At 36.2% G+C, this 18,134-nt stretch overlaps 2 protein-coding genes across 3 annotated transcripts in view; both read left to right on the top strand.

The window, feature by feature from the left end:
* The window catches only part of LOC142338216 (mitoferrin-1-like), a 44,963-nt gene extending 41,848 nt beyond the window's left edge, over positions 1–3,115 (top strand). Inside the window, exon 5 of the mRNA XM_075387875.1 lies at positions 2,715–3,115. Coding sequence (XP_075243990.1) covers positions 2,715–2,732 — 18 coding nt within the window. The 3' untranslated portion in view covers positions 2,733–3,115. The remainder of the gene's footprint in view (positions 1–2,714) is intronic.
* Positions 3,116–8,536: 5,421 nt separating this feature from the next.
* LOC142348432 (uncharacterized) overlaps positions 8,537–18,134 on the top strand; it is a 43,004-nt gene continuing 33,406 nt past the window's right edge. For both annotated transcript variants that reach the window (XM_075399799.1, XM_075399793.1), the window contains exon 1: positions 8,537–9,166. In XM_075399799.1, coding sequence (XP_075255914.1) covers positions 8,686–9,166 — 481 coding nt within the window. In that variant the 5' untranslated portion in view covers positions 8,537–8,685. The remainder of the gene's footprint in view (positions 9,167–18,134) is intronic.

Here is an 18,134-nt window from a genome sequence, read left to right as displayed (position 1 = left end):
AAATCAACGGCTAGCAAGGTTGCAAAAAAACAATTTGTGTGATCTTGGGGACCCTCCTGATACATAATTTTCTAGCCATTATGTGCCCTTTGTAAGAACTCTGGAATCTCGAATCCTTTCATTTACGAGGCCTCGCTCATTTATGGACGACTTTGTTGCAGCGTTCCGTTTACTGGTCTATGCGTTCTTTTGTAGGCTGTAATATTGCCCGCTGTGTCTCTAGTGATGTCTTCTGAGCTGCAGAAAATTAGTTTGGCGTGGAGTCTCAACAACCATTGCTGCTCCGTTATTAAACGCCGAGCGGAGTTTTCGCGTTCCAGTATCCGCTGTTTCAGATAAATGGCTATGAATTGCGTTTGCGTTTTAAAATACAGCAGCATCAAGAAAATGCTCCTTCGGTAAGTTGACGGTGCCTACTATATGCATAGCTTTCAAAAATGCAGTTCTGATTTTCGTTGTCTGAATGAATTCCATGACAATTTTTTGCATCAATGAAATGACGCCAAACATCGTGAGGAACTTTCTTATGCTTGTATACGAAATTGAAAGTTTTTTCATCTTGTTTAAGAATTTGTTTTCCGTGCTCTTTTTATACTCTGATAATTTGAGTTGATTTATCTTAATGGTGAGCTGAAATTTTGATATTTATTGCGTTGAGTCACTATCTTTAAATTTTGGGACTCTTTTTTGTGAGTTTTGTCTGTTTTTTTGTGACTTTTTATGTGGGCTATTTTTACAATTTAGGACTATTTTGTCTGGGTCTGTTTTGCAAGGAAACGAAATAGAAAGATGGCTGATTTTTTAACCACAAATTGACATTTCGTAATTTTTAGGCATGAAAATGAGTTGAAAAGAGTCGCTCAAATAAATTTTTCAAATTTTATGGCTTATGACAAAGCAAATGTTTTCTTACGAAAAAATATTTCCACAAACACTAACCAATCGGAACTACTGAGGTACCTTGAGCTCTTAAAGATTCTCAGTTGTAGCATCTCAATCTAATTGTTTTTCTTAATAACTTCCTACAGTAATGCCTCCTACATCTTAAGAATGCGATAGTTAACCTTTTTACTAAGAAGTTGATGCCCAACCAGTGTTCGAACACATACTTAGCGAACAATGCTCTGAATATTTCCACATGTATGGAATTTCAAAGAATCAAATTGGTTTAATAAGGCTGAGACTGCAATGACAGATACATTGATATTTTGCATTGAATTTTTTCAAAATCGAATTGACCTTAATAATTACGCCACCACAGCTGTTAGACTTCTCAAAGTTTTTTGATATCAGCTATAAAGATTTTGTTTTTTAAATTGGTTTAAGTCAGAGCGCTTAGTTAGTTAAGAGTGCTTGTTTTTACAAATAGAGGAAACACATAAATAGTTGCTTAATCAAATTGATTCTGATTGGATTCACTTAGATCAGACTTTTGAAAAAAAATTACACCTTACTCGGGGATGGTGTAGTATACTGACTAAAACTGTTTTTTCGAGTGAAATGATTAATTGCTCTCAAAAGATGTTTGTCGCAATTATATTAGTCCTCCGATTATATTTTTATGACTCGATGAGAAGTTTTGTTATTCTATAGGTTTTTGCGATTCGAAGAGAAGTATTGGTATTACACAAGTTTTTCTTTCCTGAAGCAAGTATTTTCTTTTCTTTTCGAACATTTACCACTGTTTTAAAATATTTACCTCTGTTTACAGCCCTACACCTTACTAAGTATGCGGTTCACCGTAACTGTTTTGAGGAGACAGTTTCTGGGTATGAAGAGCGGTTCTTAATCTTAGGCTTAAAATTTTGGCCACTCAGTCAGCCCCCCCAGTCACCCCGTCCAGCCCTCTCAGCCCTAGCCCTTTCGCTTGACCCCTCACGCTGGACTCGCAACTCCGCTCACCACACACACACACACACACACACACACACACACACACACACACACACACACACACACTGTTAGCATCCCAAGCCCCAATTGGCTACTATAAAAGCCAATCTAGCACCTGTCGTTTGAGAGGAATTTGCCCGATCTTAGTCGGCTATGTTTATTAATGGCCGCGAAGCGATAGCGGCTATTATTGGGGACATTGTTTTTCTTTAATTCGTCGTCTCCATCGATGAATCTTGCCACCATTGACTTTTTCAATTTCAGTGAATTCTACTGCTTAGCAGTTAAAATTTGTGTGCGTGACGTCATTTGTTTTGCTTTTAGGTCAATTGCGTGACTTACATCACGCAAAAAAAAATGACTTCTGATCTCACTTGATGAAATTTAATTTTTATGAACATTTGCTTGTTTTGTGAACATGCTGTTCACTGGATCTTGTTTTTCAGTCGGGATCTTATTTTGCAGTCGATGAAAACCTAACATTTCGTAGCTCATTAAAACAGTAAAAGAATAAATCCGTTTAGCCATTTATCAATTTAAACAGAGAATGCGAGACGAAACCTATTTTAAAACTATTTTAAAAGTTCACGCTTTTTTAAACCCTTTCGAATAAATCATGCTTACTGAGCACAAGTCATACTATAAGCAGCTCTTTGTTGCCTTAGTGTATTAATGTGCTTTATTGATTACTTGTCAATCTAGTTTAAAAGAGACATGCCCTGGAGTTTGTATGCAATTGATCGGAAGTTAGTCGGTATTGCCTTTTTAGATTCTTAGATTGATTAATTGATAACGTATTGACTGTGTTATCTTCGTTTCAGGCACCCCCTGCAAGCTAGCAACATGGAAATGATCAGATGAGAAATGCAGTTCAATGATAATTGAGTTAAGTGAACTGTGGCGAAAAAAAACTTGATTGTTTATTGCCATATTTGTTGCTATGCTGATCATGGAAACCAAAGGTGCGTTTGTAAGGAATATTTGGTTATTTGTAGGTTGCGAACATTGATAATTGGTAGTAATGCTTGGCCGCTTTTTTGTTTTCCATGTATTGCCTTAGCAGGGTTATTCTGTCTCGACTGAGAAAGACGGCAGACTCTCATTGCTGAAGTGAGTGTCTGCGGTCGTGAAACGATTATAAAGGCGCATTATGCAATATGTTATGAATGAAATTGATGCTAATAAAGATTCAAAATGATGATAATTTACTTATCATACAAGGTTTTTCTGTTTTAATTGTTTTAGGAAAGAGATCTGCCGAGAAACTGTTGATTTCAGTAAACGTTGTTTATTAATAGCCGCACAGCGATAGCTGGGGCTATTATTGGCCTTCTCTTGGTTTTTTTACAATTCAAAGAATTTGAATTGTATTGGGGCGCTGTCTTTTTTTTAAGATCTGTTCACACATTTTCATGATTTTTGAAGTCAAATTGGAGTAGTGATTTTGGTCACGCCAAAACAGGAAATGGAGCGAAAAAGCGAGTGGTTTTGCGGCGTGAATTTTTTTCGCTCTAATTTTAAAGTAGAGTGCGAAAATGGTGTTGAACAAAAATTCGGTTTCTCGGTAGTGGTTTTTGTTCACATGTGGCAATTTCACTCTGATTTTTACTGTTTTTTCGGTTTTTTGGATCGGATTTTTTTCTAAATGGTTTTCGCAATCCATTCACAGCTCATTCTAGGCCTAGTTTTTTTTGTTTGAATTAAATTTTCATTTCTCGCTAGTGGTGTTTTTGTTCACATGCGGCATTTTGACATTGATTTTCTGTTTATTTTTTTGTTCCAATTTTTTTTTAAAATGGTTTTCTCAATTCACTCATAGTCCATTCTAGGTCTAGTTTTTCTGTTTAGTCAATGAAAATTCTTTGAATTGTACGTCAGGACTTGTCCTGCAATGTTTTTTTTATTTCGTCGTCATGATTTTTGTTACGACCATATGACGTCACAGCCACTTTTTGTTCATTCGTTCATGCAATTTCAACTGGATTTCATGTGTGACGTCATTTTTCGCTCTTAGTGGAGCGAGTTTTTTTGTTCATGCGCGTGATTAAGTTTTTGGTCACACTTGACTTACCTCACTCTCAAAAATGACTTCCTGACTTTGAAATTGACATTTTTAGAGATAAGGTCAAATGGGTGTGTGTCACTCTAAATGAAGGTTATTTGAGAGCAGCTATTAGAGGCAGCAAAAACTTATACAGATTTTTAATCAAAATATAACATATCAGCCTTCAATGAAAAGACGAATTTTTTTGTTCTTTTTTACTGTTTTTTTAGACTGCCGATCTACGAATCTATTGCGGCTATTTTATGGCAATCTGCCAGCTATGTTTCTACAATATTGAGTTCAATTGGTCTTTCAATGACAAAGAATCATATTGTTGCTGGACCATGCGTGAGACCAGAAATATTCTCGGCTTACCAAGATTGCTGAACAAATTTACCCAAGCACGACTTTTATAGCTGCGAAGCTGTAAGCTGAGTGGAGCTATATTGCGGTGCTCTTGGTTTTTTTACAATTCAAAGAATTTTTACAATTCAAAGAATTTGAATTGTATTGGGGCGCTGTCTTTTTTTAAGATCTGTTCACACATTTTCATCATTTTTGAAGTCAAATTTGAGTGGTGATTTTGGTCACGCCGAAACAGGAAATGGAGCAAAAAAGCGAGTGGTTTTGCGGCGTCAAATTTTTTCGCGCTAATTTTAAAGTAGAGTGAGAAAACGGTGTTTGAACAAAAATTCGCTATCTCGCTAGTGGTTTTTTGTTCACATGCGTCAATTTCATTTTGGTCTTTATTTTTTTTTCAGTTTTTCGGATCGGATTTTTTCTAAATGGTTTTCCCAATTCACTCATAGTCCGTTCTAGGTCTAGTATTTTGTTTAGTCAATGAAAAATTCTTTGAATTGTTCGTCAGGACTTGTCCTGCTATGTTTTTTTTTGTTTCGTCGTCTGACGCTCTTTTTTTCGTTTATCATTTGTTCACACAAAGCTGAAAAAGTCAATTTTTCTGAATGAATTTTTCCTCTCACTAACGGCATATGCGCGCGTGACGTCATTTCTCACTCGCTTTAGCAAAAGTTCTTGGGTTATTTGCGTGATTAGATTTTGATCTGCGTGACTTACCTCAATCAATAAAATGACTTTTGCACTTTAAAATTAAGTTTAATTTGAATTTGTTTAAGGTCAGAGGGATTCATATGTGCTGTAAAGGTCCTTAATGAGAGACTTCTGCGGAACAAGTTTTAGCAAGCTTTATCAATTTATCGCTGAATGTTTTTTACTTAGTTTTTCGAGCGGCGACGATTTTTGTAAATTTAGATCTGTATCTGTTTCTATCTCTATTATATAGCACGCATGTCTATTCTTTCGCAGCTATTCCGGCAATCTGCTGGCTATGTTCTGTTTTTGCTAGAAAATGATTGAGTTCTCGAACACATTACGATGCAGAGGTATACCCCAAAGTTTCCGCCTTAGTAAAATTGGCTAGAAAATTAGTCACATACAATGAACGAAATTAGATGACATCCTTTGTATCTTACTTTTCGCAAAAGGGGTTCCGCCAATTTTACGAAATAAAAGAGCATTCGGTGCGAAAAGTAGGTAGCAAATCTTGTAGTACGTTTCCGCTCAATTTAGTTAGCCATTATTCGCATTGAAAGTATCTCTAATCCGCTATTGAGCCTAATTAATTTCGCGCATTTTGAGCATGCAACAGTGGTTTAATACTTTGTAATAAACATTGAAGATTTTATTGAATCTTTTAAAGCTTTAAATTGATTTAAATAACAACTTTAAAAGACAAAGTAATTCCCCGGACTGTTTCAGCCTCTGGTCATCTGGTCACTTGTTCGCCAAGCATAACATCAAATGGTCACACAAATCCAATCCAACTTCAATGACTCTATTGACAGGGAATGACAATTCTGTAATCATTAATTCTGTATCAAAAAACTACCAATATTGCTTAATGTCTTAATGTTATAAACTGCCATAGATTGTGTATTTATGAATTTATTATGTGTGATTTTTTATGGAGAGGAGAGAGAGAGAGAGAGAGAGAGAGAGAGATAGGGAGGGAGAGAGATAGGGAGGGAGGGAGGGAGGGAGGGAGGAAGAAAGAGAGCGCGAACAATGTGAAGGGGTTTTTCGGAAAAAAAAACAAAGTTCCAATAAACTCCAACTTCAACGGAGGAATTTTTCACTTTTCACACGGATGCAGTGTGTCTTAACTAATAGTAAATCTAGCTCAGCAACCTCTTCAGAGGAAAATGATTTTAGAGGAAGAGAGAGAGAGAGAGAGAGAGAGAGAGAGAGAACAAAATGGAAGGATTTTTCGGAAAAAAATAAAATTCGACACTCCAACTTCAACGGAGGAATTTTTCACTTTTCACACGGATGCAGTGTGTCTAAACTAATAGTAAATATAGCTCAGTAAACTTTCCAGACGAAAATGATTTTAGAGGAAGAGAGAGAGAGAGAGCGCGAACAAAATGGAGGGAATTTTCGGAAAAACAAAATTCGACAAACTCCAACTTCAACGGAGGAATTTTTCACTTTTCACACGGATGCAATGTCTTAACTGATAGTAAATATTGCTCAGCAAACTCTTCAGGGAAAAATAAGTTTAGAGGAAGAGAGAGAGAGAGAGAGAGAGAGAACAAAATGGAGGGATTTTTCGGAAAAAAATAAAATTCGACAAAATCCAACTTCAACGGAGGAATTTTCACTTGACACGGATGCAGTGTGTCTAAACTAATAGTAAAAATGGAGGAAAATAATTTTAGAAGAGAGAGAGAGAGAGAGAACAAATTAGAGGGATTTTTCAGAAAAAAAAATAAATTGGCCTGTAAACTTGTAAATAGACCCAAAAACGAAATTGTCGTTTCGCCATTACTTTCTTAAAGATCAAATTTGAGGCAAATTTTGGCAGTAATGTAAGAGGGTTCCGCAAGGGTATCTTGTTTTATATGGCCCTTGTGTTTAATCGTCTCCCTCTCCCACCTACTCAACCACTTGCACCTACAAACCTGTAAAGGGTCGCTTCAAAAGTGAGAATAATTCAATCATGTCTTTCGCGTTCCGTTAAATGAATCTTTTTTCACTGATCAAATCTATTTTCATTGGCCGAAAAAGGATTTGTTTGTCAATGTGGGAGTGGCCGAATCTATTTTCACTGGTCAAATCTCAAAACCGAAAATGGTGTCTTCCGTATTGAAAGCAGCTTTAACTCTTTTTGAATCAAGGTACAAGATTCGATACGCTACTTTCTCTGCGTTGCAAAATCTTCAACTTAGCAAGTACATACTTCTCAGTATAATCAGCATTTAGATAATTTCTCATTTTTATTCACAAACTGGTAATAAACACGTCAGCTCAATTATTGGTTCCTTTTAACAAAAAGTAGTAATAAAGCTTTAATATTCACTTTTATGCTCAAAGCGCATTAAATTAGGCTTAATTGCGGATTATATGCGAAATCGAGCTACATTGCGTGCGAAAAATCGATACGTAAATTGAGCGGATGCGTGATACAACTCGCACGAAAAAATAGGTTATCAAGTTTGTACTTGTTTTTCGCGGCTAAAATTAGGACACTTTTGCAAACACGGGATACGATATTCCCTTCCATTTTGCCGGTTTCTGTTAAAGTAGCTATTTTGCGCAATATTGTACCACTTTCAATGTATTAACATCTTAAAAACGAACACGAGATACGCACATCGGGCATATCTGCCCGCGACGATTTGGGTATACCTCTGCATCGTAATGCAAGTTTGAAGCAATTATTCTAAGCGTTAAGTTTTTCACGCGAAAATGTTGCTTGGCCTTTTGATTTCTCTCGCTTGAGTGGTTTGAGTTGACTTTCTGTCTGTATGAAAGCGGGATAAACTGGTGATGCCCTAGAGCATAAAGTGGCTGAGAAGTCTCAGACACTTTATTAGAGGACTATTAGAGGACTCTAAAAGTATGGTTCAACGAAGGTTCTAATTAAGCAGAACTTTTACAATGATTTTGAGTTAATGTGGGTTTGGGAGCCCCCTCTATCTGCCCGGCCCCTGCCCAACTCGCTTATTCTACCCCTCCCTCTTTCCAACGCACTGCGGCTGATCCTCAGCTTGATCTAGCTATAACTAAATAAGCAAGCCCTCGACTGTTGTTCGAGAGCAATTCTTCGGACGATAGCCAGTTATGTTTGCACGTATTCTTCTTTGATTCAGAGAATAAAAGTTTGTACATGAAGTTTTGTTTAACTTAATGGTTAACTAATTTCAATGTTCAATAAATAAAGTGCTATAGAAATTAAAGTGCTTAAAGTAACGTGCAATAACCGCAAGTACCTGGATATAAATGGTGGCGTGGTATGACCATGTATAAACTCCGCGTAACTTTATCTTGATAGAGCTATGATGATGAAATTGAGCTAAATATGCTATTTTTCGTTGATTGATTCGAAGCATTTTTTGATTTGTTAGATATTTCTACCACCAAACTCTGCTGTGCGGGACTATCTCAGAGACAAGTAATCATTTTTGAACAGTAATGTCAAAGTAATTTTTGAACAGTAATTATATTGTGTGGACGGTTCGCTAATACTTGGCTAGAAGCTTGTAAAGATACTACTCATCATTGATTACATGCAATGATTAAGTCATCAAATTTTATTAGCTGCATTTAAAGTGTACTTTTGTTGAGTTGAGTACTTATTTGATAAAAACAAAAAAAAATAGGTAACATTACACATTTGCATCAAGAAAATTTTGATTGCAAAGAAATTATTTGTTGGTTGCATCATAATGGCTGAAAAGGAGAAATCAAAACCTGTAAAACCGGGTCGACTAATGCTTCCAGGACTGCCACCCCTAAGTGACCTTCCTGGTGCACAACACACTGACGGTAGAGGAAGTCTAATAAGTTCTCGAGAACCCGATACGCCCTTGTTCACTGCGGAACACTTGACAAACTACCTAGTAGACAGGAACAACATGGACAGACAATCGAGTGACTTGGAATCGTCTCTTTTCAATGCTAGCTCCCTGTCCAGGTACATCAAACAAGGTCGCCGCTTGGATCAAAAGATCAAACACCTCCGTCGTGAGAATCAAGGAGATTGCGATAAAGCGGGCGCATTGAGTGAACTGGTGACATTTTGTGAGAGGGTATGCCATGAATTTCAGCTCTGCTATGACCTCATAAAGCCTTTCATTGACAGGACAAATGAGCTGTTTGTAGTAATGGCTGGAATTTTGGAGTCATTTTGCCATCTGAAAGTATCGGGTGAGTACCGTTTTGACGTCACTAGACCGCAAAAGTGCTTAGTTCTGCTTCATCAACGTTCTGTAACTCAAAATAGGCGAACAGGAATAGAAAAAGTTTCATCTCACACCTGTTCTGATTTCTGGTGAACTTCTGTTCGGAGTTTATACTTTATTCCGATTACTTCGAGACTATTTGTTTGAAAAAAATGTTTTTAATAATTTTTCATATTGTCTATTTTTTGCTCTCATATTGTAATGCAACTTAGTCCCAATAATGAGATTTCTCGTTGATGTTTTAGTTTATGATATTGTTTACGTCAAAACTATTTATTTTAGTAAACCTTTGAGTTGACTTTTTATGTTCTCATTTTGTCTTTTTTCTTTTCAGTCAGTATGGAAAGATCTTATTGTTTTCAGTATTGAAGTAAATGAAATTTAACAATTGCTTGAGATCATAGCTAATAGTTCATATGACTGGAAAATTAATATTTTCAAAAAGTTCGAATGAATTTTGAGTTCTCGCAGTTTTTACAGTCTTTGTGCTGCCCTAAGACTTTAGAAATTGATGAACAATCAAATTTGAAGTTAAACTTTGTTTTCAATTGAAAGCTAGTAAGAGCTAACACGAAAGTGATTGTGCGCCACTTAACATTGTTATAATACCCGAGTTTCTTACAATTGCACTTATCAATAAAATTGATTGTTTACAAGATCAATTGTTTATCTAAAGAGCTATATTTAAAGCTCCTGCCTGTGTCCATCTGACAGCAAGTGGTTTTATAATTTGTTTGAACAATTTTAACAGCTTTTGTAAATTTGACTCTCAATTTTGTTTTGTCGACTTTCTTTTACGTGAGGTTGTTCGTAGTAATTTCAGTTTTCATAATTTTATGTGAGGTTGTATCTTGTTTTCATATTTTAACATAAATTTTTTTCAGAAATCGGATTTTAAGATACTTTTTTAAATTTTTGCCTGTGGTTTTACATTATTTGATATTTTTAAAGCCAACGTATGCTGCAAGAGCAAACCCGGCATAGCTCATTCTTGACTTGTGTGACCCTTTTTTGAATTTGCGTTCTCTATTTGGATTTACAAGTGAGTACAGGAGGTCATTAAGTGAGTACAGTTTGAACTCAAGTTTGAAAACTGAACAGATGTTGATTTCTGGATATCATGTTTTGTTCTTTGGTAATATTTTTTTTACTGTAAAAAATTTTTATATAGTGTTAAATGGCATTGGAGTTGTTTTAATCTCTGTCGTTCGACCTGCTCTAGCATTCGGCTTCTTGATTAAGGGAAAGTTGATTTTAATACTTCTCTATACACGTCTGTCGTTTTGAAAGAAAATATCAGAGTTTAAATTACGAAAAATTAACTAAGTATAGAAAATGAATCTTTTTGTTTGACTTTTGGCCACTCGTCAAAAACGTGTAAGTTTTGTACATTTTTTGGTCTGATAATGTAATTTAAGTAAGGTCATTACTGAGCGGTCTGGTTAATATTCTAAGGAGGTCCAATAAGCTTAAATAGTGTCTTCCTTTGAGTTTGTGGTACTGCGTTTTTTTGAGTTTTGGCTTCAGATTTTCTTTCTGTCAGTTTTGTACAGTCGAAGTAATGCCGATTCTCATTGATTGCAATATTGGCAAAAAGAAGTTGATGAACAGCTGGAGTTTTTTTTACCTCACAATGTTTTTTCAAAAATGATAAGTAAAGTTTTCTGTCTTGACGTTTTCTGTCTTGACCTTCAATTTTTTTAACAAGTCAATAATTATAAGACAACAATGACGATTAGTGGTTTCTGGATTTTGCTTTCAATTGGTGGTTAAAACTTACGCCATTTTTATTTGTAAAAATTGCGTAGAACTGATTGATTTTTTTGTATTTGGTTTGCCACTTTTGTTTATTTGGTTAAGTTTGGTTTTTTCAATTGGGCTCATTCATTATTTTGATTTCTGGTGAAAAATAACAAGTCTTCCGAAGAGGCATAATTGAAACATCTTTGGTCAATTGACAACGATTGGTCTATAGATTTGTTTCAAAAATGATAATTGAGTTTGGAAAAAATTTAGTTTTGGGACTGTAGTGTGGGGTTGTTTTAGATTAGCAACAAATTGTTTCAACGAATCGAATTGTATTCAGCATCTTTTCTGTTTTTTAAATCTTCATTATTTTGTTGATATGAACTGACAACGTTTATATAAATTGACAACCAGGTCAATCTTTTTAAGAAATCCGGGGGGCAAACATTGCTGACTTTAATGGTGAATTAACTCGATTTTATATAGCTCGGGTTAACCTCTATTTGATTTTAATCTGATTTTGCGTTCACAATTTAAGTTTATAAGTGCGTGTGGAGGTCTCTTTTTTTACGTCTGCGTTTAGTTACAAATCTAAATTACGAATTTCGAAATCAAGTAGAGGCTATTAGTTTTTAAAAAGACATTTTGGTTTGAGATATAGTTTAGAAAAGGGATAGATGTTGCTTTTTGGCTCTCATTTTCTGTCTTCGGTAAAAATTAATTGTTCACTTGATAATTTTTTTCCTACTTGAGAAGTTGCAGTAAGAGTTGATTTCGTCAGTCATTTGAGTTGTTCAAGTGTCCGTCTAGTGAAATGCAGTTATTTCATTTCACTGGCTCGAGCCCTTTTTTAAATATCTATCAAAGGTTTAATGAAATTTGAACTCCTTCTTTAGTGGCAGTCTACCACTACTTATATTGAGGCACAATTGAGAGAGGATCCTGAGTGAGCGGTATTTGGAACATTATGTCACATCGCACAGTAGCGAGCCTCTTAGTTGATTTTAGAACGAAAATTTCGTACTTTATTGACCTTATGAAACTTTTTTTTGCAGCATAATACTCAGTTGCATGCTGAATGGAAGCGTTGACTGACGTTTTTTTCACCTAGAGAGTTTTCCCTCAAAGCCTTTTTTCGATTGAGTAAAATTAGTCAGAAACACAATAGCGACTAGAATGCTTTTTTCGCTAGATTGCATTTTCTGAGATAATAAAAAAGACAGTAAGGGTAGCGGCTTCTCTGCTAGAGTTTTCTTGTATTATAAATTCATTCTTTACGACACAAATCGATAGATGAATTAAATTTAGGCGAATAGATTTCTGTTAATCTTAGCTTATGCTTGATTTTAAGATCCTACTTCCGAAGTTATCTTTATTGATACGTTTTTTTGCTGATAAAGAGCAAAATGATTTGTTTTAGGAGCTTTTCTCAATATCTAATGAACTATAGCACCAGTTTGAAAATTTTTGTTTATCAAATCAATAATAAATCAATGAGATGACAGAGAAAACATAAGCATGAAGACTTCCTGGTAGAAAGCTAAACAAATAAGTTTAAGATAAAGAGTATATCTGCGTGAAATCGAACACTGCTTATAAATGTCCATTTTAAGATGAAAAAATTGAGAAATTTGATTTCCAAACGTTTTTTTACTCTTTTCATATAACGAAAGAATTGCTAATCGAAATTGAAATTACACAAAATAGAGTTATTTGACAGCTGTCTTAAGATTTTCCCACGGTTTCTGTTTTTGAGGAAACAATGTAATTCAACAATGTCCTGATAAACGAGTAGATGTCTCAAGGAAATTAAATTAAAATTTTCAATATTTTGGAAGAATTGATTATTCTAAAACAAATCAGAACGTTTTTGTAACAGTAGATTCCTTTTTGTATTATAGCTAAACCGACAATTTCTTCGACAATTTAGAAAATAAAAAAAGAATGATCTTTGTCAAATCGAAAATTTGGGTCTTGTCGTGGGGATTGATGTTTCACCCACAGTCCGCTCTAACTCAGCAGCAATTTTCCAATTCTCTTCACATTCAGTGGATGATTAAAAGGGCCCTCGTTTGCTGCACACATAATCAATCGTAAATAAATCTGGTCAGATTACGCGAGCCAAAGTCAATGAGGCAGCACCCCTGATTATAACTGTTGACAATGAAGGCGATTATCAATAGCAAGTTACTGATAGTCCCTCCGCAAAATAACTGTGACTTTCAGATAAAAGGGACCAATCTCCGGAGGGTTTTAGGATAAACGAGAGACCCCACAATTTTCTACAGAGAGCGGTACCAAAGAAATACGTTGTTCATAGCAGCTAGTGTTAGCAGCATTGTGTTGTCGCTCCCCAGCTATTTCGAAAACCACCAATGTCTTTTCTGCCGCATTGATAAATGTTGTCTGCAGCGGTGAAGTCACGGTAACGTCAACAGCAGCTGGTTGTTCGCCTGCACAAGATAGAATGAAAATGTCATCTGGCCTGGTTTTGCTTTCAGGAATCAAGTTATTCTTCTCTACGACGAGTGAAAAATTTGCAGGCAAGAAAGCTGCAAGATGATCCGAGATTCTATCATGTCATACGATTCTTTCTCATTTTTGTTCAGAATCTTAAACCTGAAGGCCTGAACGTTTTTTGGAGTTTACTCATTATTCATTTAGTTGCAAATGAAGGCCTCTTGCTGGAACAGGTGGTGCTCCAGGCCATGTTTGACCATGATGCGGCTGACCATGGTGCTGCTGACAGTTTGCTTGTGGAAGTGATAGTCACAGAATGCGGGCTTTTTCTCTATCGTGTTTCTTGCCTGACTAACAAATCCTTGAATACTTTTGCATCGCGGCATTGTTGTATAACTTTTAAGGCCGAGATGCTGAAATTAGATTGAGGTGAACCTGTTCTTCTAGCAATTGGAAATCTGTAATTTGAGACACTAAAGAGGAAACTGATGTTATACACCTAAATCCGACTGGCTGATAGACAAGTTTGCTTGACGCCATGCATCCCTCCGAAAAATAACTGTGACTTTCAGATAAAAGGTATCAATCTCCGGAGGGTTTTAGGATAAACGAGAGACGACCACAATTTTCTACAGAGCGGTACCAAAGAAATACGTTGTTCATAGCAGCTAGTGTTAGCAGCATTGTTTTGTCGCTCCCCAGCTATTTCGAAAACCACCGATGCCTTTTCTGCCGCATTGATAAATGTTGTCTGCAGCGGTGAAGTCACGGTAACGTCAACAGCAGCTGGTTGTTCGCCTGCACATGATAGAATGAAAATGTCATCTGGTCTGGTTTTGCTAGCAGGAATCGAGTTATTCTTCTCTACGACGAGTGAAAGATTTGCAGGCAAGAAAGCTGCATGATGATCCGCGATTCTATCATGTCATACGATTCTTTCTCATTTTCGTTCAGAATATTAAAACTGAAGGCCTAGACGTTTTTTGAAGTTTACTCCTTATTCATTTAGTTGCAGATGAAGGCCTCTTGCTGGAACAGGTGGTGCTGCAGGCCATGTTTGACCATGATGCAGCTGACCATGGTGCTGCTGACAGTTTGCTTGTGGAAGTGATAGTCACAGAATGCGGGCTTTTTCTCTGTCGTGTTTCTTGCCTGACTAACAAATCCTTGAATACCTTTGCATCGCGGCATTGTTGTATAACTTTTAAGGCCGAGATGCTGAAATTAGATTGAGGTGAACCTGTTCATCTAGCAATTGGACATCTGTAATTTGAGACACTAAAGAGGAAACTGATGTTATACACCTAAATTCGACTGGCTGATAGACAAGTTTGCCTGACGCCATGCATCTTCCGACTATGTTGTACCAGTATAATTTTAAAAGTTTCCATTTGCAGGTTATCAAAGAACCTAAAGACTTCATGAACTTTAGTGGGACGACTTTTCCACCTTAGGGAATAAACCATTCTAGAGAGAACCAAGACAATGAAATTGAATCCCTAAATCACATTGAGGATAATCATTTCGATCGAGGCGTTCCAACAGTGCTGCTATTTTCTTTACTTGTTTTTGCAAGCATTATGCTACATGTTCCGGTGTCCGAACCGACTCAAGTTTCTTCTGGCCACCTGCGCTTTGTTTAGCTGGATTGATTTAGCTCTAAAGGCATACGAAATTTGATCCTAGAAACAAGAAATGGCCAAAACGCACTATGACATTTGGAGAACACTGCTTATAAATGTCCAATTTAAGATGAAAAAATTGAGAAATTTGATTTCCAAACGTTTTTTTACTCTTTTCATATAACGAAAGAATTGCTAATCGAAATTGAAGTTACAAAAATAGAGTTATTTGACAGCTGTCTTGAGATTTTCCCACTGTCTCTGTTTTTGAGGAAAGAATGTAATTCAACAATGTCCTGATAAACGAGTAGATGTCTCCAGGAAATTAATTTAAAATTGTCAATATTTTGGAAGAATTGATTATTCTAAAACAAATCAGAACGTTTTTGTAACAGTAGATTCCTTTTTGTATTATAGCTAAACCGACAATTTCTTCGACAATTTAGAAAATAAAAAAAGAATGATCTTTGTCAAATCGAAAATTTGGGTCTTGTCGTGGGGATTGATGTTTCACCCACAGTCCGCTCTAACTCAGCAGCAATTTTCCAATTCTCTTCACATTCAGTGGATGATTAAAAGGGCCCTCGTTTGCTGCACACATAATCAATCGTAAATAAATCTGGTCAGATTACGCGAGCCAAAGTCAATGAGGCAGCACCCCTGATTATAACTGTTGACAATGAAGGCGATTATCAATAGCAAGTTACTGATAGTCCCTCCGCAAAATAACTGTGACTTTCAGATAAAAGGGACCAATCTCCGGAGGGTTTTAGGATAAACGAGAGACCCCACAATTTTCTACAGAGAGCGGTACCAAAGAAATACGTTGTTCATAGCAGCTAGTGTTAGCAGCATTGTGTTGTCGCTCCCCAGCTATTTCGAAAACCACCAATGTCTTTTCTGCCGCATTGATAAATGTTGTCTGCAGCGGTGAAGTCACGGTAACGTCAACAGCAGCTGGTTGTTCGCCTGCACAAGATAGAATGAAAATGTCATCTGGCCTGGTTTTGCTTTCAGGAATCAAGTTATTCTTCTCTACGACGAGTGAAAAATTTGCAGGCAAGAAAGCTGCAAGATGATCCGAGATTCTATCATGTCATACGATTCTTTCTCATTTTTGTTCAGAATCTTAAACCTGAAGGCCTGAACGTTTTTTGGAGTTTACTCATTATTCATTTAGTTGCAAATGAAGGCCTCTTGCTGGAACAGGTGGTGCTCCAGGCCATGTTTGACCATGATGCGGCTGACCATGGTGCTGCTGACAGTTTGCTTGTGGAAGTGATAGTCACAGAATGCGGGCTTTTTCTCTATCGTGTTTCTTGCCTGACTAACAAATCCTTGAATACTTTTGCATCGCGGCATTGTTGTATAACTTTTAAGGCCGAGATGCTGAAATTAGATTGAGGTGAACCTGTTCTTCTAGCAATTGGAAATCTGTAATTTGAGACACTAAAGAGGAAACTGATGTTAAACACCTAAATCCGACTGGCTGATAGACAAGTTTGCTCGACGCCATGCATCTTACGACTTTGTTGTACCAGTATAATTTTAAAAGTTTCCTTTTGCAGGTTATCAAAGAACCTAAAGACTTCATAAACTTTAGTGGGACGACTTTTCCACCTTAGGGAATAAACCATTCTAGACAGAACCAAGACAATGAAATAAAATCCCTAAATCACAGTGAGGATAATCAATTCGACCGAGGCGTTCCAACAGTGCTGCTAATTTCTCTACCCGTTTTTGCTAGCATTATGCTAAATGTTCCGGTATCCGAACCGACTCAAATTTCTTCTGGCCACCTGCGCTTTGTTTCGCTGGATTGATTTAGCTCTAAAGGCATACAAAATTTGATCCTAGAAACAAGAAATGGCCAAAAGGCACTATGACATTTGGAGAAGGTTGAAAAATTTAAAATGAATTTGATTTTTTAAATCGATTGCAGCTGCAAAATTTTTCAAAAAAACAGCCGCATTTTTTCGCAATAAAAGGTTTTGACGATTTATTGTGCTTCTATTTTTGAAAGTCGAGTGTAGAGTGAATATTAACCAACACCATTCATTTGCTGTTATCTAATAGCTCCAACTCAAGTGAGAAATCGGGAATGACTACTTTCTGCGAGCCTGGTATCTTTGTTTTAGTCATATTGTGCCCATCAATGACCTTTTTGGAGATATGAAGAGAATTACCATTAAAAGTCCACAATGTTACGTCAATTCTTCTAGGGCTCGTGGTTTTTGACTTATATGTTTTTGTTTTATCGAGAACCAAGTAGAGAACTTTTCCAGAAGCTTAATCTAGCAGAATCACAAACTAAAAAATTTTTATTTCATTTCGACCTGACCCTCAATTTTATTCAATTTTTTAATAAGTTATTTGATACAGAGTACAGCCCATTTTTTTTTTAAAAAAGTTGATGTTTCGAAGGCCATTGTAGTGACCAAAAAAAACAATGAACAAGGTGGCTCCGTAATGTGGGTCCATACATTATGTTCCAACCGCTTTCATCCACAATTTTACTTAATTGTCTTTCGAATGAGGTAGAAAATCTCAAAAATTAGCTTGCCGTTCGAAAACAGTTGTAGTATTTGTAAGATAATTATTATAAACTCAAACCACTAAAAACAATTAAGCAACGCCACATAGGAGACCTACCATTATTTAGATCAAAATACAAGAAAAACAACAAAATAAAACTCAATATCTAATTTTACTAAACTCTTATCAACAAAGTCAAAATAGTATTTCAAAAAATCTAACCTAAAAATTAACTTTTACTCCACTGCCAAGGTGATGCGGCCTGTTCCCAATGAGACTACGTTACATGTTGACAAGGAACAGAATAAGAAGGTCGATATTCGAAAATACATTGAAGTTTTTGAAACCAATTAACTTCAAAATCAATTACAACCATCAATTGTTAACCGGAAATTGCCGGTTAGATTCACGTGAAACTTAATAGGAAGACAAAGGGTCTGGTCATTAGTAGATTTACAGCACCTGTAATAAGTGACACCAAAATACGACTTCAAAATAAAAAATAAAGGCAAGAGTTCAAACTTCACAGATAGATTACCAAACACAGTGTGGATGCCATTAAAAACCATG

Source organism: Convolutriloba macropyga, chromosome 1 (assembly GCF_964194025.1).
Source record: "Convolutriloba macropyga chromosome 1, txConMacr16.3, whole genome shotgun sequence".
Lineage (NCBI taxonomy): Eukaryota > Metazoa > Xenacoelomorpha > Acoela > Convolutidae > Convolutriloba > Convolutriloba macropyga.
Note: the sequence above shows the minus strand (reverse complement) of the source record. Positions and strands in the feature narration are given on the sequence as shown.